This window comes from Cucurbita pepo, chromosome LG12 (genome assembly GCF_002806865.2).
Source record: "Cucurbita pepo subsp. pepo cultivar mu-cu-16 chromosome LG12, ASM280686v2, whole genome shotgun sequence".
NCBI lineage: Eukaryota > Viridiplantae > Streptophyta > Magnoliopsida > Cucurbitales > Cucurbitaceae > Cucurbita > Cucurbita pepo.
Genome location: NC_036649.1, coordinates 2,149,018 through 2,172,169, shown reverse-complemented (window position 1 = coordinate 2,172,169; position 23,152 = coordinate 2,149,018). Strand labels below are relative to the sequence as shown.

Genomic DNA, 23,152 nt, shown 5'->3' with positions numbered 1-23,152 from the left:
AAGAAAGGAAAAAGAATTTCACGTTCTTCCTTTCGCTTTCGGGAAGGGAGGATTAAGAAAATCCTACGGATTGGAGCTTTCTCCAAACCTCGGAGAAAAGTATGAAGAAAAAAAAAAGGCCCGAATGGTATGATCCATCCGTCACCCCAGAATGAAAGGGGCGATCTCGTAGTTCTTGATTTGTAGTAAAGCAAGAAGCAACATAGTCGATGGCAGAAAAAGTTGAAAATCATATCGAATTATGTGGGAGTGGGAGTGCAGAGCTTACCTTTTGCCACCTTTGAGTCTTTAATGTATTGCGATTTCTGTAGCGAATGATTGCCTTTTTGCCCCCTTCATCTTCATTCCTCTAAAAATCAGCTTCCATTCCTTACTGGCTACGTAACATATCAATTTTAATTAAATAACATATACTTTCCACAACTTCCACTAAAATATAATTTAATTCTTTCAAAAAATACGTCAAATGTTCTTCTAATTAAAATCAAAACAAAATTGTGTTATCATAAACTCTGGATTTCTTATTATTATTATTATATTTGTTTATTTTGGGTAGAAATGGAGACTCTTCCGTACTCAAGCTTCCTTTATTAGTATTTTTTGTCGATTGGGGAGGAGAACAAAATATTTGGTGTGAAAACTTCTAAACTCATTTTAAAAATCTCGAGAGAGAAAGCCTAAAAGAAAAACCTTAAAAGGACAATCAAGAGAACGCTTCGCCTTTTCTTGCTCGTTTTTTATTAGAAGCTTGTGATTTTGTTTTTGTCCCTTGTTTCGAGCAGCGGCATTTCCCGAAAAAGAAGAGAAAGGAAAAGTTCGTTAGGCGACTTACTCATTCAATGACTTTGACACTGGACGTTTCAAAAATGGGGTACTATTGGGTCGGGTGAATTCAATTATAGACGCCTGTTGGCATTCCAACATTCCTTTTCCTTTCAGGGCCTATCCAAAAGAGAATTCAGTGTTTCTTGATCGTGAATATATGAATAGGACGAACAGCTCCTAATAATAATATTTTAATTAATTAAAGAAACATAAAAATCAAAAGAGTTAGTTGATTATTGTTTTTTATTTGAACACGTTTGTTTGCATTGTTAATAGGTGTCCTTATTTGAGTTCTTTAGTCCCCCACCCATCTAGATGATAACGATTTATGGGTTTGATCATTTATTGGTGACACGGCCTACAAAGCATCACCATCTGCCTTTGACTTCTTAATTCTTAATATTTCATTATTTAAAACAAATTTAAAAATAACACAAAATTTAGAGTTAAAAAAAAAAATAATAATAATAATAATAATGAGAGTTTTTAGAAAATAGGGAAAATAAGTTTAAAAAGTGCACGTGCTATGTGGGTCCGTCTATCTGGCAGTGTCTTTTTATCTCCAACTCCGTTTTATTTTGTTTAATTATTTTGTGGGCTTTTTGGACTTTTCTCACTTTTATGGGGAGTGTGTACAGCTATGCCCCTGCCTCCATATTTCCTTCACATAATTACTTGTTCGCTCTAATTAACAATTTATTAATTGGAAATTTTTTAATTCCACATAAATCTTAATTTCTAAACTAATTTGTAGTTGCATTCTAATTTATACAACACATAAATTCATAAATAAAACACAAATACATACGTGCTAAAGATTAAATTATAAATTTAGTTTTTAATTTTTAAAATCGATATCTATTTGTATTTAACTTTTAAAATTATAAAATTTATATTTATATTTAACAAATTAATTATTTTTAAAAATTATAGATTATACCATTAAAAATTTATAATTTTAGTCATGATTGAATTTACTAGAATGTTTTAATGTTATTTAATAAATAAATTATTGTATTAAAATTTTGAATTTTTAATAATCTATTTATATATGTATATTTAGACCCAACTAAAAATTTACACTACTATTAAAAACTTTAAAAACTTTTAAATGTTCGAGACTAACAAATACAAATCTCAAAAATAAAAAATTAAATTTGTAATTTAAACTTTCAATAACCTAACCCTTCACCCTTTTATAACTCATTAACTATTATAATAATAATATAAATAACAAGGTTAGATGAATAAGACTCTCAATAATGGTATGATATTATTCAGGAAACTTTCATGACTTTATTTTGGGTTTTCCAAAAGACTTCATACCAATAGAGATAATATTCCTAGATTATAAATCTATGACCATTCCCTAAATTAACGGACGTGAGACAGTAAAAACTCAAAATTACAACTTGAAAAGAAAATAGTAATGTATTAATGAATTAAACTATTTTATAATCAACAAATTTCTACAACCTATCCCTTTACCCTATCTAAGTACATGCCATCTAACATTTGGACCAGACTGAATAAAACAATAATTCAAACAGCTACCCCCACTGTCCTCTTATGTTCAAAGATTCTAACATAACCAAATATGAATGGAACATATTTTACAACACCAGAGTGTCAACTATTAGGAATTTTAACTATTTTCTCCAATTCGGCTTTCAGACCCCACCTCTCGGGCGAGCCAATCTTGTTGGTGGTGATGTTGTCAGCATTCCACCAACAAAATTTCATGTCATAGGCCCTAATAATGCTATGACGCTCTAGGCTTGAATATTATATATAACCTAATCCTCTTTCTTAGTGAAATCATTGTGACCATGTGTAATCAATACACAAGAGAACAAGCCACCGAAAATAAACCTTAAATTATAGCGCTAAAGTTTAATTTACTATAACAGCCATTATGATTTAGAGGAGAGGTTGCCCCCTTCGTGTCAGACACAATAAAGTAGCGAGGACTGGAGCGTTTATTAATAGATTCAAAAGTAAGTATCATAAATAAGATGTCAAAACCAATCACATTGGGGAGGGGGAAATGATCAATTAAAGATGAATGTGAGAGAGCTATACACATACCTGGCAGCTGCATGCATGTAGGTCTGGAAGATGTATATAATGCACGTTAGCATCAGAGAAAAGCCTGATGAGGACCCCACGGGCTGATTGTCATTTGCCTCCCCATTTAGTGGGCTAGCTACCTAAATTTTAGAGAATTATTGAGAGTGAGTCCCACGTTAGTTAATTTAGTAGAAGATCATGGATTTATAAGTGAGAAATACTATCTCCATTGATATGAGACCTTTTGGAGAAGCCTAAAGTCAAAACCATGAGAGCTTATACTCAAACTGAACAATATCATATCATTGTAGAGAGTCGTGATTCCTAACAACAAACTCATGCAATAGTGATGCTACATATTGTGTGTTGAAGCTTAAGAGCAAGAAATGGTGGGTGAGGCATGAGGAGCAACAATAATAAGACCTTGCTAAAATGTCAACGTATGAGATCTTAGTGACTCAAAACTTTGTAAACTTGTAACGACTTAGAGTTGCTACTAACGTCTCATACTCTTCTAAAATATGAATATAATTTAAAAAAAAAAAAAAAACATGTATAAATGTCGAAAACATTGAAAATTTAAAGAAAATAAAAACAATATATAATAATTTAAAACAATGAAATGCAAAACGATCTATTCTAACCTCTTTCCACGATTTCCTTTGCAATTGACATAATCCCCTGGAAGTACTTCTTTCTTCTTTCCATCTGTTTCTATTTATGACAGAATGAATCTTTTCAATGAGGCATATGTAGATGGTCAACGTTTCCTGTAAAGAGAATTCCCTGGGAATTACCCCAAATTACTCAATCATGGATAGAGAACAAACCCCATCTGATTAAAAGATGTTAGTTTTGCCACTGAATAGAATTAGTCACCTAAATGACCAGCAGCTTATCATTATCTACCATTCAGTAGGTAACATGTAAATGTCCTGCCATTCAGAGAACTAGGATTGACCCACATTATTCATAGGTATCAAAACCTTAAACAATGTTCATTTGGTGCAACAAATCCAGTCGTTGCAGTTCAAATCAAACCACAATCAAAGAGCAAACCAGAGACATGTTCAAGGTTGTAGCTGACAAGTCATCAACTCAGATTTCAAGTTACCAGATGGAATCAGTAACTAATTACAATCCAGTTCTTCAATAAAAAAACCCAAAACGTTTTTCCAACTATATTCAGTCAGTTGGCACTATTCTAGACGTTACCAGTATCAGGGTGTGCCAGCCAACCGCTAACATATCTCTTCAATCAACCATATGACTTCATTGTTTAGCTCATCGTCTTTTGTAGATAAAATACATTTTATAACAGCATACTTGAGTTGATGTACCAGAAAGGAGATGCCAAAAATATGCAACAAATGCTTGTCTTCTGAAAAAACTAATTATAATCTATATCTTTTATGGAAAAATCCAAAACGTTTTCTTTTACTACCACGTCTCGAGTTTTGATGAGTCTAAGAAAAAAAAAACCGATTAAAGATGCGAGAGGTTAAATGGCAAGGCCATACGCCCGTTTGGCTCTTCACGGAGAGGGCTTCTCACTAAGACTTTCGACTCACTGCCAAAAAGATCAATATAGTTGTATGTAAACCTAAAGCAATAGCAAAACATTATAAAGTTGATGATTCCCACCAAGAATTTGATCACCAGGTTGTGCTAATTCCATACGAATCAGTACTGAGANAGCCCGCGCTTTTTCGAAGAATCCTGCACCCATGGGCATACGGCCTGGCAGGCCTGACAAATGGCCATAAGACTGACCCGGTGTTTAAGGCTGAAACATGACATCCAAGACCTTATTAATTCAGGGAAAATGGAGCCGCCAAAGGCAAACCTGAGCGCCGGTTCTTCATTCCAATCCTTTATGTTATGTAAATAGAGACTTCCCATTCTTACTCACATTCAGCTGGCAGTAAACTTTGTCATTATCAGTATGAGTTGTGCCAACCACTGACATGTTCTCTTCAATCAGTCATATGATTTCATTGTTTAGGTCATCGTTTTCTGTTGAGCTTTTTCTAATAGCATACTTGATTTGCATATTATGCACCTGGAAGGAGTTGCTAAAGATATGCAACAATGCTGGAATGATATAAAAAAAAAAAAAAAAAAAAATCAGCCTCATCATAAATCGTTGTTTATTAACAAATCAGGCTCGAGTCTATATCAGATGGAACAACATCTCCAGAATGCAGAGCAGTTTGGATCTTCTCTAACTCGCATCATAATAGTTCCGAATTCAAAACAAATTGCTCTGAATTCTCTAGGAAAAATATATCTTTGCAAAGTGAAAACAACATTAAATATTCGCTAATTAATCAAATAAGATAGTGAAGGCTCACAAATAAGCAGTCAAATGTAATGCTAAGGTTTTACTAAAAGATCCAAGTCAAATGTAATGCTAAAGATTTACTAAAAGATCGAAGTCAAATGTAACGCTAAAGCTTTACTAAAAGATCGAAGTCAAACGTAATGCTAAAGGTTTACTAAAGATCGAAGTCAAATGGTCACTCACAAGTTTATGAAAATGTCAAATAGCTTTGAATCATAGTACGCTAACCGTGAGGTTATGCACGGTTAACTTTTGACTACAAACTTTCACAGCTTAGGTTTTTTATGTAGGAAGATGAAACAGGCAGAGTCAATTTCGAAGGTAATAAGTTACGACAAAATCAATTAAGATCTGACCTCTGATGCTCGAACAGCAAGTTTAAGTTGGCAATGGCCCGATGAAAGAGCTCTTGACTTCCGAATCGAAAAAGAAAGCTAATGCCAAGACGATGATCCACAAGAATAAGGATATAGAGAGAACTTGACTTTTGGCAGAAATAAGTTGAAAAATCTGGTCTCGATCTTGAGGTATAGCAAGGAAATCGTCTACAATGATCCTTATGGATGCATCTATAAGCTTCTTGGCCTGATGATCAACATCCGTGGATTGCAGGACTTGAGTTAGAGCACGACTTAAAGAATTTACAGCAATCTCTGCTCCTACTGAACCCGCGCTACTTTCATCCAAATCATTAGATCCAGAAAAATTAACTGGAACTTTGTCAAGCTGTCCATTATCAAAAGTGACAATTGAAGATGGAGAAAGATCGGGGATAAGAGAGCTCCCGCAGCAAGCAGAAAGAGCCGGATTAACATCATGCAACAAACACTGAAATTGAGGAAACTAACTTAGCAAAATTTAAAATCTATCAAATTCCAGGGTCATAAATCTCTCATATACCTCGTTTCATCGCTTGAGCATACGTTTAATACATCAAGTGAATCTCCAGTCGCAGTAGATTATAAACGGAGGAAAAAAAAACGAATATAACTCGATCAATGAATAAACTACAAATCTACTCCAACAATTGATATCAACTAATAAACGAAACAGAAGAAGCAGGAAAACACAAAGTATAGATAGAAGAACGAAATGAAAAGTTAAGTCGGACTGATAGAATCGGAACTTACTCGATCGATATCTGGAATTTGATTGACGTCTGAGACAACAGAAATCGAAGAGAAGTCTTGCTTCGAACTTTGCTGGATTTTATCATCGGAAAAGTGAAAATGTGGCAGTCAAGTATTTGGCGATCTTAAAGGAAGCAGAACGAACAAGAAATCAAGCTAGAGAATGACAGCGATTGAGAATAACCTATAAAAATCAATCATACCTTCAGAGGTTTCCTCGATCTACGATTTGCCGCTTGATCTCTCTGCGGAGTTTGGGAGTCTTTCATCCTTTTCTCCATCTTGATATCGCGGGAAAATTTTCGGACGTTCTGAACCTAATCTTTGGCGCCAATGAATATCGTGCAACATATGAAACAAATAAAATAACGGTATGCAATCTCACTAAATTTTTGCTTTTATATGGAGCATTCTTAATACGAGGGACTAAAAATTGAAAATTAATTGCCACTTTTTTTCCAGTAATATAATTAAATATTTTATTCATTATTTTAAAAAACTTCAATACTTTTGTATAAAAAAATTAATTATATTTCTTTACTTTCGAATTGAAAATTATATATCATATAATTTGAAAAAAAATTATATAATGAATTATTAAAAATATTATTAAACTTTAGCTCGGCCTCCGAACCGTACGTGAGACGAGTTTCTGCCTCATACAGCTTGGCCCGAAGACCGGGGAAAGTTTAAGAGAGATAGGGAAATCTAGCAGCTGCCGGTCGGGGAAAACCAATCCTATAGCTCTCGCGCTTTCCGTTCTTTCTATTATCCCATTTTCTTTCGGGATAGGAGGCTAATACTAATCTAATAAGTGTAGTCATCGTTGTCTGACCAATTGGCTCGGACAGCAGACCCCTCGTTCCCGCCCCCATAACTACACGGGCTGAGTATTCATACATTTTTTAAAATTTTAATAATACCCTTAATTTTTTTTTTTAAATCTAAAAAATATCCTTGAATTTGAAAAAAAAAAAAATTAAATATCCTTACCATTAATTTTAGATGCAAGCAGTTAATAATTTATTTCAAAAATATCCTTGAACTCTCAAAATAGTTTTAAAAATACTCCAATTTTCAAAAGTTTCATTAATACCTTTAAATTTTTTAAAAAATTCAAATATAATTTAACCTACAATATAATTTTTTTAAATAAAATTTAAAAGTGTTTAATGCTACTTTTAAATTTTTATGGATATTTAAGGATATTTAAGGATAGTTTAAAGGCATTAATAACATTTTAAATTTCAGATATATTTTTTATATTTTTAAACACTTTTAAATTTTTATGGATATTTAAGGATAGTTTAAAGGCATTAATAACATTTTAAATTTCAGATATATTTTTTATATTTTTAAAATAAAGTATTAATAGTTTATATTCAAAACTAAGAATAATATATATATATTTTTTTTTTTTTTGTGACTTTTTTTTAAATTTAAAAGTATTATTGAAAGTTTTGAAACATTTTGTCTGTAGATTGAGGAGAAAAAAGGCTCAGCGACGTAAGAAAGATAAAACGAGAGTTAACAGCAAACACAATAGAAAGTTGGAGGCAGACGCACGATAGTCTAACAATTCCATCGTGGTATGAGCAAACAATTCTGAAGAAATTATAAAATATGGATTAGAAAAAACTTGAATCGATAAGCAATCGAACCATAAAAAATGGACATAATTGTTGGAACGGCGAAAAGCCTCTAATATCTAAAAAAAAAAAAATATTCATAATTATTGCAATTCGGAAAATTTAAATGATTTAATTATTAAAACGTTGAAACTTAAATCAATGGAAATTGCTTTAATCATAACTATCTCTTTGGTGGGCATCGTGGTCTATCCCCTTATCTAATCCCTTCATCGTGTTACATCGCTCTCTTTCAAATGTGGTCTCGATTCTTTCATGTACTGTTCCTTTACTCGGGTGTCACAGATTCAATATCATAGAGGAAATAACAAATGGTCGGGATTTAATTTCTTTTTAGTTCAACAATATTACGTGTAGATAAAAATTCAAATCTCAGAGAATAATGTGTTACTCAGTTGAATTATACTTAAGTTGACATTATAACTAAGAATAACTCGCAATGACGAGTCAACTTTAACGCAACTCAATTAGGTCAAATATGTACACGGATGAATCTTTATTAATTTAAAATATATATATATATATATATATATATATATATATATATATATATATATTATTTATTTTTATTATTATTCCTCCATATATATCTCTACACGTGTCCAAAACAGTGGCTTGAATTTTCCCTTTATATATATGCTTCCTTTTGTCCTCCTCCACGCCATATCCTTAAATACCAAACAAATATCAAGGTAATTTTTAATTAAAACCATTAATTTTGGCTTTTATTTATCTAAATTAAGCTCTGTTTTTTTTTTTTTTTTTTTTTTTTTCAGTTTTTGTGGTGATTATGATGAAGAAGGAGCTCCTTCTCTTCATTGGCTCGTTGCTTCTCGTGATGGCGGACGCTACGATGCACGGCGTGGTTGAGAAGAAGCATGCACGTAAGCTAGCTCGAAGCTTCGGTGGCCAAACAACTCCGGAAGTGATTGGCGGTGCAAATGAGCATGGACCTGAAGATGTCGATGTTGTTGTTGTTGTTGCTGATGTTGTAACTAATATCGACAATAACAATAACGTAGACGATGACGATGAAAATCTAGGTTATAAAAATTACGGAAAGGGTTCTGACACCGAAACTCACCGTTACTTCTCAAGTGACAAACCATACGAACCTTAAAAAAGCATTCAAGATTATCGTTATCGTCGTCGTCATCGTCATCCCAGGTAGTCGACTGTAAAGAAAAAATTAACTTGTCGAGTGATGCTTGTCGTGTGTTATATGATATGATTTGGCTTGTAGTTCTATGAAGGGAGGATTATTAATTACTATATAAAGTTGGTAATAATCTTGTTATTAATAAAATATAGTTCGAGTTTATAATGATTTAAGATTCATTTTTAGTGTTAATTATAAATTAAATTAGGTTAAATTAGACGTTTAGTATCTCAACTTTAAATATATTATATCTATTTGATCTCAAAATTTTCAAAAGTATAGGTGAGAATAGTTTTTACTCTTAGTATCGGAGTCATATCCTAAACTTCGTCGTACCAATAGATTAGTAAATCCTCAAATGTCAAACAAATGACTCCAAAAGAAAAGGGGTCGAGCCTCGATTAAGGAGAGACATACTTTGTTCGAGGGGAGGGGTTGGATGATGAAAGTCCCACATCTGCTAATTTAGGGAATAATCATGAGTTTATAATCAAATAATACGGTGTTCATTGGCTTGAGACCTTTTGAGGAAGTTCAAAGCAAAGTCATCCGAGCTTATACTCAAAGTGGACAATATCATATTATTGTGGAGAGTCATTTTCATAAGGATGCAGGGGAATGTCGGAGTCATCTGAATTTCGAATTACTTCTCGAAATTTTTCTATGATGCATGTGAGTGAAGGACGGTCTTTACTTTTAAGAAGCAAAAAGTGGGTAATGTGACCATATCGGAGGGGAATGCCGGGACCATCAGGTGCCAAATTTGGAGTTTGAATCCTAGGTAAGAGTCGTTACAAAGACGAAAACTGTCGTCGGTTCAAGTTTGAGCTAGCTGGGTTTTGAAATATCAATTCATTGAGTCGTATGAATGAACTCGTAGCTTAAGTTTTGTCAAAACAATAGCGGAACTCAAATTCGGTAGTCAAATCGACTTTTTTTTAGTAAACGTAACCTTTCGGTTTCAAATAAAAGAATACATATCGAAAATAATAAACATAAAAATGTAACAAAATATCATCTATTTATGGAATGGATAAGAAATGGTGCTACCACTTGAGCATTGATTAATTAAGTAATCAAATCATGTGCACGCGTGTATTTTTATAGAAATGCAACTTGCAATACTATCGCCATCTAGAGGAATTAAATTCATTAAAATAATATATACATATACATATTAAATCAAAGGATTATTACAAATACATAATTATCCAATCAAAGCTGTAGCGCATTATCAACCAATATCTTAAATAAACATAGGAAGCAATTGTATTTGTTTATTCAACATTATTAAAAATAATAATAATTCTCTTTAAATACAATCACTTATTAAAATTTTAATTTTAGACAATAAGACAAAAATAATAATAAACAATATGTGATACCCCTAAGAAGAAAAAAAAAAAAAAAAAAAAAAATTATGGCTATGAAAGAGATGTATTTGTAACCTTTTTTGCTTCATGAGTCCTAGTCCTCCCAGTTCTTCATCCTTTTTAATATAATTTTCTCTAATAGGAACAAATTTTGAAGACTTCTAATGGCCGATAGTTTATCTCTAAGTTCTAATTAGTTAACTGCNATATATATATATATATATATATATAACACAGACAAAAGACTGATCTTTGAATAGGAAAAAGAGTAGATCTCACGTCAATCCCACGAGCCTCTTATCCATTCTCATTGGATCACGGCGGATTCCAAACATTTATGATCTGGATGTGAAACTCAATCATTTTTTTTTTCAAGTTTGTAATCTAATCTTTTGCCTCAAAACATTGAACGGGAAGACCTAGGATATATATATATATATATATATATTTCTAATTATCAATCTAATTTGTTTATATTTAATTAGTAAATATTAAAAAATATCCCCTAAATTAATAAAAATAACTTTAAAATTTTTAAAATTCTAATAATATCTTAAACCTTTAAAAAATAATCTAAAAAATAATCTATTAGTTTCAAAAATACCCTTAAAACTTTTAAAAAAAAAATCATTAATACCTTGAGACCTTTAAAAAAAAACATTAACATTTAAAAACTTTGTAAAAAAAATAAAAAAAATTAGTACGCCCGTTTGAAGTGAAACCCCGATAAGCCTCTGAATTCATGATTTTCCAACATTTTCTGTAAATTTACGAACCTAATGTACACAAAATTGAGTTTTCATCGACCTAATAGACATGTTCTTAAAAATGGAGACCTATACGACACAACATTAAAAGCTTAAAAGCTTATACGCCCTACGAACATAACAAAGATTACCCCTAAAAGAAATTTCCCATCTTTAAATTCAATAACAAATAAGCTTGAATACACACAGAAACACAAGTGAATATCAGAAAAAATGGGTTACTGAAATTTGTACTTGAATGCAAAGAACAGCACAGATGAGCTTTAATATCTAATCCGGGTTCTACAAGGGTCTGCTGCAGTGTAATATTTGGCAATGAGTTACACAATATGTTTCTTCCTATCAGTAAACCTCTCTATCATGGAATGGGATTGTATCTAATGTGAAAATTACATGGGTTTTTTATTTTTCTTTTTCTGACTAAATTATAAAAAGTACTCCACAATCTCGCTCGTTTAAAAACTACCCCTATTGTTTCAAAAGTTGCTACGTTATCCTTATATTTCATAAATGCTTCAAAACTACTTTTGGAGTAAAAATTTGTGGCACGTTTTAAAGGATTTCTACTCCAAAAGATGTCATGAAACATTTACGAAAGGTCGAGGATAAGTTGATAACTATTGAAAGAAAATGGGTAGTTTTGAAACAATGAGAAAAATTAAAGGGTATTTTTTGTAATTTGGCTCGTTTTTTTTTTTTTCTATCTGTTTATTAATATTTAGAAACAAAAATTTTAATCAATGATCAAGAGCACTTCTTACTGATAATGGCTGATCTAGGAGGACATTGCTTGTGGATATGAGGTCGTGGTTGAAAAATAAAACAATAACACTAATGTCATCGTGAAAATGACGCCGAACCTTCTTATCGATCTTTCGGAGATCTGAATATCGCATCTCTCGTTTTCTAGCTGCTTCTTGAAGGGCTGCCTTCATGAGCCTTTTCGCGCTTCCCTGCATCAAGCAAATAGCAAGGAGGACCAAATCAAATGTATTTCGTATTGCAATGTGCACATCAGAAAAACCTTACAAGAAACCAACATGTTTGCAGATGGGTAGAAACTCAGAACCTAAAGCATCATGTTTACCACAACAAAAACAACCTCTCGTTGAGGCAAACAAAACCCAATGGGAAAGGAAAAGAAAGATGATATCTCATAACACCTTACGATAAGATCAACCCATTGTTGGATGATGAAAGTCCCACATCGGCTAATTTAAGGAATGATCATGGGTTTATAAATGAGGAATACTAACTCCATTGGTATGAGGCCTTTTGGAGAAGCCCAAAGCAAAGCCATGAGAGATTATGGGACAATATCATACTATTGTGGAGAGTCGTGTTCGTCTAACATGGTATCAGAGCCATGCCCTAAACTTAGTCGTGCCAATAGATTGGTAAATCCTCAAATATCGAACAAAGAACTCCAAAAAGAAAAAAGGAGCCAAGCCTCCTCGAAGTCAGAAAAATGACTAAGACTCCAAAGGAGTCCAGCCTGGATTATGAAAGTCCCACATCGGCTAATTTAGGGAAGGATCATGGGTTTATAAGTGAGGAATACTAACTCCATTGGTATGAGGCCTTTTGGGGAAGCCCAAAGCAAAGTCACGAGAGCTTATGCTCAAAGTGGACAATATTATACCATTGTGGAGAGTCGTGTTCGTCTAACACCCATCAATGTTTCATGAAGTAGACACTTTTAAAAATTCGATGACCACATAAACATAACATGAAAGTATCTCGTTTTTAGTATTCTATTTTTAAAATTTATACTTCGCTTCCTCCAAAGTTCCATCTTACACTAGTTTTCACCTTTGAATGCTAAGACATTAGTAGAAAGTGGATAATAGAACAAACATAATATAGGTAGTAGTAGTAGTGTTTATAAGCTATAATTTTCAGAAATTTTAAACCAAAAACCAAATAGCTACCAAAGAGGCTCTAAGAAAACTACCCATAAGATACCCTTTTAGAGTTAAAGATCAAAACGACCAAATAGATACAAACTTGAAGGCTTAAATATGAAAGTAACTAAAGAACTGAAAGTGGAGGGAAACTTACCGCACGTGGATGATTATGGACAATCTCCACAGCTTTTTCATTGGTTAGGTGTTCCCAAAGTCCATCGGATGCAAATATGAGAAACGAATCATTTTGGTGAAGAGGATGAGCAATAATAGTAGGTTCAGCAGTCAATATAGGCTTATTTATTGGTTCCGGAAGCCTAAATTTAGCATTGATTCTTTCATTATTATACTGAGCATGTTTCATATACACATCGCCAATGGATCTAGAAACCTGCATGAGATATCATCACAAAGTTAGAACATATAACCATTATCCAAACAGATAAAAATGAATTAAAAATAATGAGAAAATAAAGGGTTTTGCAGAAAAAAGCCAGTTAAGAAATTGAACTCAAGTAAACAGATAGCAGAGGACTGCAAAGAGCGCTCTCTCGACCTACTAGAACCACATGTAAGACTCGAGCGAGTAATTATTACGGTAAAGGAAGCAGCAACGTTTTTGGTTCTTCTTCATGAACAGTAGATTACAGTAAACAATTTCCCACATCTATCTAAAAGGATAAATCAGTAAGAATTACACCAATGAAATAACTATAACAAGTACCACATAAATGGATGGCAGTGACAAATAAACTGGATTTCAGCTTGAACGTAAAGAAAAACTCGACCGTATGCCTATAGAGATATGGTGTTTCAGACGCAACTTTGTTCTACCAACAATTAATGGAGAAAGATGCATTATGGTTAGTCTTGAATACAGTAAATTACAGGAAACAATTTCCCCCATCTATCTAAAGAAATAACATCAATAAGAATTACACCAATGAAATAACTAATCCAGTACCAGGAAGATGCACTTCAGTGAAAAACAAACAAAATTTCAGCTTCGACGACAGGAAAAACTTAGACTACAGCCTTCAAAAATATGGTAATTTTATTTTATTTTAAGGCACTAGTCCAGAACCACGCTTCTAAAATCAAAGTCAACGATGTAGCAGGATGGACGTTTTGACAGTTTCGAGAAATAGCTAGAATTCTGAAATATGGCCACTATTCACTCAAATAAGAGAAGCTCAACAGACTCGGCGGAAAACATTGCAACATCTTCACCCTTTTATGGTACATAATCTAAAATTTAAATCATCTTATACGAGCAATCATATGAAGATAAGTATGCTACAAGACAGGAAAACAGTTCCTAAAGTTGTAGGCTAGATATACCTAAGAATTGCAATCTAATAACACCATAACAGTTAATTTTACCTGTATAATTCCTTTCACTCTCCAAACTCCATGCCTTTGAACCACAATTTGAGGATCATTGGGATGCATGTCTCTTAATTCTTGCCTGATATCCTCAAGATTTGCATTATGCTCTGTTGATAACTGAATGGCAGCAATCTCCCCAGTGTTGCCAACTTTCTTCCCTAACACCGCACGAGAATCTCCTAGACTTGCAATGTAGAGTGTCTGCTCATGTATCACCCCTACTAGACAGCATGTCCCAACTGTTGCTATCTGGGGTCGAGTATTCCACAAGTCTGACACAACGGCTGTGAACCCTTCCTCTGTTTGACGAAAAGCATTCAGAATGGTTTCACGAGTCACAACTCCTCGTTGTTCATCTGCAATTGAATCATCAGGGAAGTAAACAAGACTGTCAACCAACCCATTTTATTCAAGAGGGAAGCAATCAAAAAGAAAATTTGTGACATTCAGGAACATATTTCAGTTTTTCCAAATTCAGTTTTTTTCCTTTCAATATTGAAAAAGTAAAGTACAACTCACGAATAATCAAAGGAACATAACGACGAGGGTTACTTGGAAACAATATGCATAAAATTTTTAGACTATGTACTCAAAACATCGAACGAAGTTGTAAATCATCAGCCATCGGAGTAAACATGTATAAACCAAAACCCAATACATAATTCCATTCTATTTAGCAATCTCTATCTCCTTCAACTGCATAAGCTACAATCTACTCTTAACTGAAGAACAGCAACCAAGCGCAAGGAGTATTTCATTTCAATGGGAAAAACGCAAAAATTAAAATCCACGATCAACTGTTGCGAAGCTACAATCTACTCTTAACTGAAGAACAGCAACCAAGCGCAAGGAGTATTTCATTTCAATGGGAAAAACGCAAAAATTAAAATCCACGATCAACTGTTGCTAAGCTACAATCTACTCTTAACTGAAGAACAGCAACCAAGCGCAAAGAGAATTTCATTTCAATGGGAAAAACGCAAAAATTAAAATCCACGATCAACTGTTGCTAAGCTACAATCTACTCTTAACTGAAGAACAGCAACCAAGCGCGAAGTGTATATCATTTGAATGGAAAAAACGCAAAAAGTAAAATCCACGATCAACTGTTGCTAAGCTTCAATCTACTCTTAACTGAAGAACAGCAACCAAGCGCGAAGTGTAAATCATTCGAATGGAAAAAACGCAAAAAGTAAAATCCACAATCAAATAAAAAAGAAAAACAAAATGGATCTAAGGATCAGTAACAGTAGTGACAATGATTAATAAATAAGCAACAAATCAAAAGGCAAACATCCAACAGAAAAAGATACACGAGGCGTTGAAAACAACAGGAGAAGAGGAAGAATGATGATAAGTAATTAAAAACAGTACACAAGACTTACAGAAAATAAGAGAACTGAAAAATGACACGAACCTTGGAAACGCCTAAACAAATTATCGCAGACATATCGAGCAGCATCGGGGCCGCCATGGCCATCGTAGATTCCGACGAAAGTGCCAAAAGGACCAGATTCAATCTGGCTCTGGTCTTCAAGCACTTGGTTGGCCTGTACAACAGCCATGGAAAATTCACCGGAAGCATACTTACCATAATCATAGAACCAGAGCAAGCTATCCTTAGTATCTTTACCACCACAAGTGGTTCCAATTACTCCAACAGAGCTCAAATTCTCAGTAGCATGCCCGAACGGCTTCCAGCAAAGGGAGAGCAGATTCATCAATCCCCGGAGCATCCCACATCTCTAGTAATGAAAACCCGGAAGTAAGAACCCTAGAACCTTCTTGGGGGGATTGTGAATGCAAAGAAGAAGAAATCCCAGTGGGGAGAAGGGGAAGAAAACAAAAATGGAACCCTAGAAAATCAGAGAAAGGAAAGATTAAGGCGTGAAGGGAAGGAAGACGGAGGGGAGTTGAAGATTTGTGTTCGGTAGTAGAGGAACACAGAAGGTCTTCTCCTCATTCTCTTGTGGGGAAGAAGGTGCTGTGGGGAATCCCTCTCTTGAGTCTGTTATTGTCAATGTCTTCTCTCACCATTATTTATTTATTTTTATTTTTTATTTTTCCATATTTTAAGGTATATACTAAAAAAAAATTGTTTAATTACAAAATAATAACAACATTTTCCCATAAACATTCATTTATTCATTTCTTTCTCCCGCGTTGACCATGACGACCAAAACGATACAAAAAAAAATCTAAATATGGACAATAGAAGGGTCGGTGGTGAGCATTTGGGAAAGTCGAGCCAATTGATGCAACGATACAAAAGAAGAGCGAGGGGTCGGAAGGTAGATAAAAGAGTCGAGTCTGTGAGATACCACATCACGAGGACGCTGAGCCTCGAAGGAAGGTGGACACTGGACGAGTGTCAGCGAGAACACTGAACCCCAAAAGAAGTGGATTGTGAGATCCCATATCGATTGGAGAGGGAGATGGGAGATGAGTGTCAACGAGGACGTCGGGACCGGAAGAGGAATGGATTGTGAGATCTGTAAGAGTCTATCAAGTGGGCTTCCTTTCAATGTTTTTAAGACACGTCTACTAAAAAGAAGTTTTTCAAATATTTCGTTCTACTCGTATAATTTATTTATAGTTTTCTTTTTTAGATTTTGCGCGTATTGGAAATTATTAAAGGTATTATTATTATTATTATTTTGTCTTTCTTGTTTTTTCAGAAAAGGAAAAACAGCTAAAAGTCAGCCGCGTTTTCTCTCTCTCTCTCTACCTGCTCATACGTTCTACACATTACACGTTTTCTCTTCCTGGGCTGGGCTTTCTCTGTTGTCCTTCAGCCAAGATGGGCTTGGCCCATAAATCATCGGCCCAATACCATTTTATTCCGTATACTTTTATGATAAATTTTGTATTTTATTTAAAAAAAAAAAACTCTAAACTAAAAATATTTATTTTATGGTGTTTCAAAATACCCTCAAATTTAACAAATTACGTTAATACCCTTCAAAACAATTTTTTTTTAAATTTAAAAATACATTTACTCGTTAACTTAAATATAATTTTACTAATTCACACATCTGCCCTCAGATTAAATAATTAAAAATTTCTTATTTGGTTCGTGAATTTACTTATTATTATGATTACGACCTGAGATTTTCAAATCAATTTTATGGATTCATCCACGTTGCATTAAAATCTAAAAGATTAATAATAATTATTGAGCCTTGAAATTGTTACTTTAAATAGCTTGAAAAATTAGTGGATCCTTACCATAAAAGAAATAGACCAACTTATATGTGGTTAATTTAAATAAAACAATTAAATAATTGGATTTTAATTCATTTTGTGTAATAATCTGTTGAAATAAATTAAATAATTATGGTTGTTATATCTTTTGTTGCTTAAAATTATTATAGAATTTTCAACCAATTTGAATGATTATTTAATTATAGTAATTATTGGTGGATTAAAAGCCCTTTTCAACTAATAAATTGATTTATTAATTATAGAAACTTAGATATGATGGGCCATTATTTAATATTGACTTCATTTTAATTTAATTTATTGCATTTAGTCCCCCCACATTTCACATCCATCTTTTAAACTATAATTAATAAATAAACAATAATCATAATAAATAAATAAATAAATAAAATCATATTAATTCAACATTTTTTTAATGAAAATTTTAAGGTTTTATTTCAACCAAAACTTGAAGTGCTTTTTAATTTTTAAATAAATAAAATAAATTTGAACAAATTTATTTAAAGCGAGACAGTTTATCAAAAAAATAAATTTTAAATGATTAACAAATATATATATATATATCAAAATAATTTATTATTTAAAGTATTTTTTTTTATGTAAGATAATAAAATAAATTTATTAAAAATACTTATAAAAATGTTTAAGACAGAAGGTATTCTAAACAGATTATTAAGCTTATAAATGCGACTTAATTTCTTTATTTTATTATATATTTTCTAAAAACAATTTCAATATGACTTTTTTTTTCTTTTTTTTTTTTTTTTAAATTTTAACTAAGAATTTCAATATTTAATTAAGAAACAAGAATTATTATCAATTAAAGCTGAAAATAATGGGTCAGAAAATAATAATTTGTTTTACTCCATACACAAAATGTGTGCTATTTTTCCAAACATTATCATGTATGGGTCAGTTTTATGGTTGTGACTTGGGCCTCTTGGCCCATCTAATCATTTTATTTGGGCTAAAAGAATAGTATTTGGGCCCAATAAGAGTCTGTGACCTTGTCTTGTTGGAGACACGTCTTCACATACCCAACAACGTTGTCTTACATGCACGACCAACAATGCCCCTGCTTTTGCAAGGCCTAGTGGTCCACGTAGAAGGTTTTTTTTTTTTTTGCCTAATCTAGTAGAAACTTCTATACAGTATGGCGAGTCATTCTCTTTCAATTGTGGTTTAATTTCATTGCTACTCAACGGGTTCGGGTTATTTGCTGACTAAACTCAAAGACATATCAGCGGGTTAATGCTTTCATGTAATAACCCAAGCCCACCAATAGTCGGTATTGTCCTTTTTGAACTTTCCGCTAAAGGTATTAAAGGTTAGAGAGAGATTTTCACACCCTTATAAGAAATGTTTTGTTCTCCTCTCCAACCAACACATGAGATCTCACAATTCCACCCATTTTGGGGGCCCAACGTCCTTGTTGGCTTAGCGCTCGGTGTCTGGCCGACCGATGTGGGATCTCACAATCCATCCACCCCTCTTAGGGGTCCAACGTCCTCGTTGGCACACCGCCAAGTGTCTGGCCAATCGACGTGGGATCTCAACATCCACCCTTAGAAGAAGCCGAACATCCTCGTTGGCGTACCGCTTCGTGTCTTGCTTCTTTTGAAAGTCTTATGGACTTTTCCTTCACAAATAATTGTTACTTGTAATTTACCCTTTCAATGTGATATCAAATCAACCATAAACTGCCATCCAATGAGTTCATATTCAGCCATTATCCATAAAATACCCAACATTTATTGCTCAGAAACCAGCCTGAATTCTTCTCAAAACAGTCATTTTTATCTCTGATCCACTAAAATCAAATTACAAGTGAATAAAAGTAGGGAAGAATCCACTGACCGTTTAGGAGGCAAGTTCTTCTTATTATTGTTGCAGTGTAGAAACAGACAGTAAGCTACATCGTTTAGACTTATAACTTGGAAGGCTTCTTGGAGCTCCGACCAGCTATGAATTCCTGCATTTTCTTGAATTGCTCTTTGGTCATTCCATTGTAATATGCATGACCTCTCTCCTGCATCAACAAAACAAACAAACAAAACAAACAGTCAGTTGTATAGGTAGAAATGCTTCGTTTCCATCCCCGCAAAGTTTTGGATTGGGATGAGGATTCCTCGTCAAGAATTATTCTCCATTTAGATAAAAGAAACGGGCAAGGACGGGAACAAGAGTAGCGGAAACAAGGGAAGAAAGTGAAACTGGAAGGGTAAGGAACTTCGTGTCGAGGAAGACTTTCCCAGTAGGAAAACTTTCACGTTTAGAGAGCACTTTTTTAGATAAAAGAAACGGGCAAGGACGGGAACAAGAGTAGCGGAAACAAGGGAAGAAAGTGAAACTGGAAGGGTAAGGAACTTCGTGTCGAGGAAGACTTTCCCAGTAGGAAAACTTTCACGTTTAGAGAGCACTTTTTTCGTTGATCATTCCTTGTTCCCTTTCGTGTGAATTCCACGGCTTGGATGTTCTCCCCTATGTCGAACACCACCGAACACTAAAAACCAACTTCCTCCTCCTTCCCCACTTCCTGTGTAAAGAGGAAACCCCATTCGGGGCGAGGACGGGAACGAGAGCGGGGACAACGAATATTCTTCGAAAATTCCCCCCGCTCCTCCTTCCCAACTTCCTGTGTAGGGAGGAAACTCCATTCGAGGCAAGGACGGGAACAAGAGCGGGGACGATGAATATTCTTTGAAAATTCTCCCTGCTCCTCCTTCCCCATTTCCTGTGTAAAGAGGAAAACCCCATTCGGAGCAATTCCCCATGGTGTAAATGAACATTGGACATCCCTAGTTGCAGGATGCTACTACACAAGCTTTGTTCATCCAAAAAGTACTTAAAAAATCATCCCCAGACAGTTATTGGCACAAAAATTCGAAGAGAAACTCGAGTTTAACAGAAATAAGAACACAATTTTCAAGGTTCAATGATCAACAGATTTGGAATATGAATTTTGTCAAGGAAATTACCTTCTCCAGCGCAAGAGCATGGCCAAGATCCAGCTTCAGGCCATCGTTAATGACGGACTTGTATCTCAACACCAAATCCTGATTGTTCTTCAAGATGGCCTCCGCAATCTCTCGAGTTTTCTTCAACAATTCACCTCCGTCGACCACGTGATTCACCAAACCCTTCCTCTCGGCTTCCTCTGCAGTTAGAGGCATCGCCGTTAAGGATACTTCACGAGCTTTGCTAACTCCGATGATCCTCGGGAGTTTCTGAGATAATCCCCACGAAGGAAATATCCCAAACCTATCACGAAATTTTCCAGAAATTCGGAGTTTCAACAGAACAGAATTGGCAGGAGATTTCAGAAAATTACTTGGTTTATTGATCCTAAATCCGTGTTTATCCTATTCCTAGCAGCAAGAATCACTCGAGATTACAAAAAAATTGAGTCGGAAAATAACAAACCTAGCATGAGTATCGATGAACTTAGCTCCTTTGGCAGCTATGAGTATGTCGCAAGCCAAGGCGATCTCAAATCCAGCGGTGATGGCGAAACCTGCAACCGCTCCGATTATCGGCTTCCGGCAGCGTTCCATCTGCACAACCGGATCGGCTTCAACATCCTTCACATCTCCTTTGAAAACATCCTCCGCCGCAGTAAGGTCTACACCGGAACAGAAGGCTCGGCCTGATCCAGAGAGCACGATAACTCGCACGGACTCGTCGCGGTCCAAGCTCTTAAACGCCTGAGCCAAATCTGCCATCATCGCTCTCGTTAACGAATTCAACGACTTCGGTCGGTTGATCGTAACGAATGCGATCCCGTTTGGTTCCCGGTTGACGAGGATGAGCTTTTCCGGCGATGATCGATCCATTCCGGCCAAGAAATCAGGAGCGAATACAGCAGAAAGTGGAAGTCGGCGTGATCAAATTGGGGAGTGGAGATTGAATAAAAAAGTAGGCATGGGGTAGTTCTTGCAAGATTGCGTATTGGAAAACGAGCAAATCATGAACAAAGGATAAATTTCACCCATATGACTTATCTGTTCGGGAAATTCTCCACATAAATCCAGTCAGGTAAAAATCGATCAAATATTTGAAGATTAGAAAAATTATTAGTTTCATAAGTTCGTAGCCATTAATGAAAAATGAGTTACAATTGAATTCATTGGTACAAATAATGATTTCAACTACGTGAGTTTGACTTTTGTTTATCATAAATGTAGAAGTTTATCCATTGAAAACTTGAGCAAATGATAAGATTGGGTTGGGCTTGGGCCTGGGCTCGTTCTACTGTATGCTTTGGGTTGGGCTTGGGTTCGTTCTACTGTGTGCTTTGGGTTGGAAAAATGGGCTTGAGCTCGTTCTACAGTGTGCTTTGAGCTTGGGCTCGGTCTACTGTGTTATCTGGGTTGGTCTTGGGCTTGAGCTCGTTCTACAGTATGCTTTGAGTTGGTCTTGGGCTCGGTGTACTGTGTGATTTGGGTTAGGCTTGGGCTTGAGCTCGTTCTACAGTGTGCTTTGAGTTGGGCTTGGGCTTGGGCTTGGGCTCGGTCTACTGTGTGCTTTGGGTTGGGCTTGGGCTTGAGCTCGTTCTACAGCGTGCTTTAAGTTGGGCTTCGGCTCGGTCTACTCTGTGCTTTGGGTTTGGGCTTGAGCTTGAGCTCGTTCTACAGCGTGCTTTGAGTTGGGCTTGGGCTTGGGCTCGGTTCGGTCTACTGTGTGCTTTGGGTTGGGCTTGGGCTTTAGCTCCTTCTACAGTGTGCTTTTAGTTGGGCTAGTGCTACTGTGTGCTTTGGGTTGGGCTTTGGCTTGAGCTCGTTTCTACAGTGTGCTTTGAGTTGGGCTTGGGTTCGATCTACTGTGTGCTTTGGGTTGGGCTTGGGCTATAGCTCGTTCTACAGTGTGCATTGAGTAGGGCTTGGTCTTGGGCTCGGTCTACTGTGTGCTTTGGGTTGGGCTTCGGCTTGAGCTCGTTCTACAGTGTGCTTTGAGTTGGGCTTGGTCTTGGGCTTGGTCTACTGTCTGCTTTGGGTTGGGCTTGGGCTTTAGCTCGTTCTACAGCGTGCTTCGGGTTGGGCTTGGGCTCATTCTACTGGGTGCTTTCGGCTTGGGCTTGGGCTTGAGCTAGTTCTACAGTTTGTCTTGAGTTGGGCTTGGGCTTGGGCTCGTTCTACTGTTTGTGCTTTGGGTTGGGCTTGAGCTTGGGCTTGGGCTTCAGCTCGTTTTACTATTTGGGCTTAGGTTGGGCTGAAATTTGGGCTTTGTACTTTTATGGACGCCGCTTTTCTCCAACTAACTTTAGTGGGCTTATCGACGTTCGGGCTCATCTGGATCGGGCTTACGTTTTATTTTTGGG

The 23,152-nt window shown here is 35.1% G+C and overlaps 3 protein-coding genes across 5 annotated transcripts; all 3 read right to left on the bottom strand.

The window, feature by feature from the left end:
- Nucleotides 1-4,700: 4,700 nt before the first annotated feature.
- Nucleotides 4,701-6,696, bottom strand: LOC111807117. 3 transcript variants are annotated; one of them, XR_002816908.1, is made up of 4 exons: nucleotides 6,573-6,696; nucleotides 6,370-6,493; nucleotides 5,596-6,067; nucleotides 4,701-4,989 (listed from the first exon to the last, which is right to left on the bottom strand). XR_002816908.1 is itself a non-coding variant. In XM_023692695.1 (4 exons), the coding sequence occupies exons 1-3, from the start codon at nucleotides 6,648-6,650 to the stop codon at nucleotides 5,618-5,620; spliced, it is 600 nt and encodes a 199-aa protein (XP_023548463.1). In that variant the 5' UTR covers nucleotides 6,651-6,696; the 3' UTR covers nucleotides 4,701-4,989; nucleotides 5,596-5,617. The 3 variants fall into 3 exon arrangements, 1 of the variants encoding a protein (XP_023548463.1); XM_023692695.1 differs by having other exon boundaries at nucleotides 6,370-6,441; XR_002816909.1 differs by lacking the exons at nucleotides 6,370-6,493; nucleotides 6,573-6,696 and adding an exon at nucleotides 6,140-6,280.
- Nucleotides 6,697-11,519: 4,823 nt separating this feature from the next.
- Nucleotides 11,520-16,638, bottom strand: LOC111807115 (probable protein phosphatase 2C 42). Its single transcript, XM_023692693.1, has 4 exons — nucleotides 16,031-16,638; nucleotides 14,608-14,969; nucleotides 13,379-13,615; nucleotides 11,520-12,270 (listed from the first exon to the last, which is right to left on the bottom strand). The coding sequence occupies exons 1-4, from the start codon at nucleotides 16,347-16,349 to the stop codon at nucleotides 12,055-12,057; spliced, it is 1,134 nt and encodes a 377-aa protein (XP_023548461.1). The 5' UTR covers nucleotides 16,350-16,638; the 3' UTR covers nucleotides 11,520-12,054.
- Nucleotides 16,639-19,526: 2,888 nt separating this feature from the next.
- Nucleotides 19,527-21,943, bottom strand: LOC111807114 (probable enoyl-CoA hydratase 1, peroxisomal). The gene is made up of 3 exons (XM_023692692.1): nucleotides 21,259-21,943; nucleotides 20,814-21,096; nucleotides 19,527-19,864 (listed from the first exon to the last, which is right to left on the bottom strand). Exons 1-3 carry the CDS (start codon nucleotides 21,666-21,668, stop codon nucleotides 19,763-19,765), a joined length of 795 nt encoding a protein of 264 aa, XP_023548460.1. The 5' UTR covers nucleotides 21,669-21,943; the 3' UTR covers nucleotides 19,527-19,762.
- Between the last annotated feature and the right edge of the window lie 1,209 nt (nucleotides 21,944-23,152).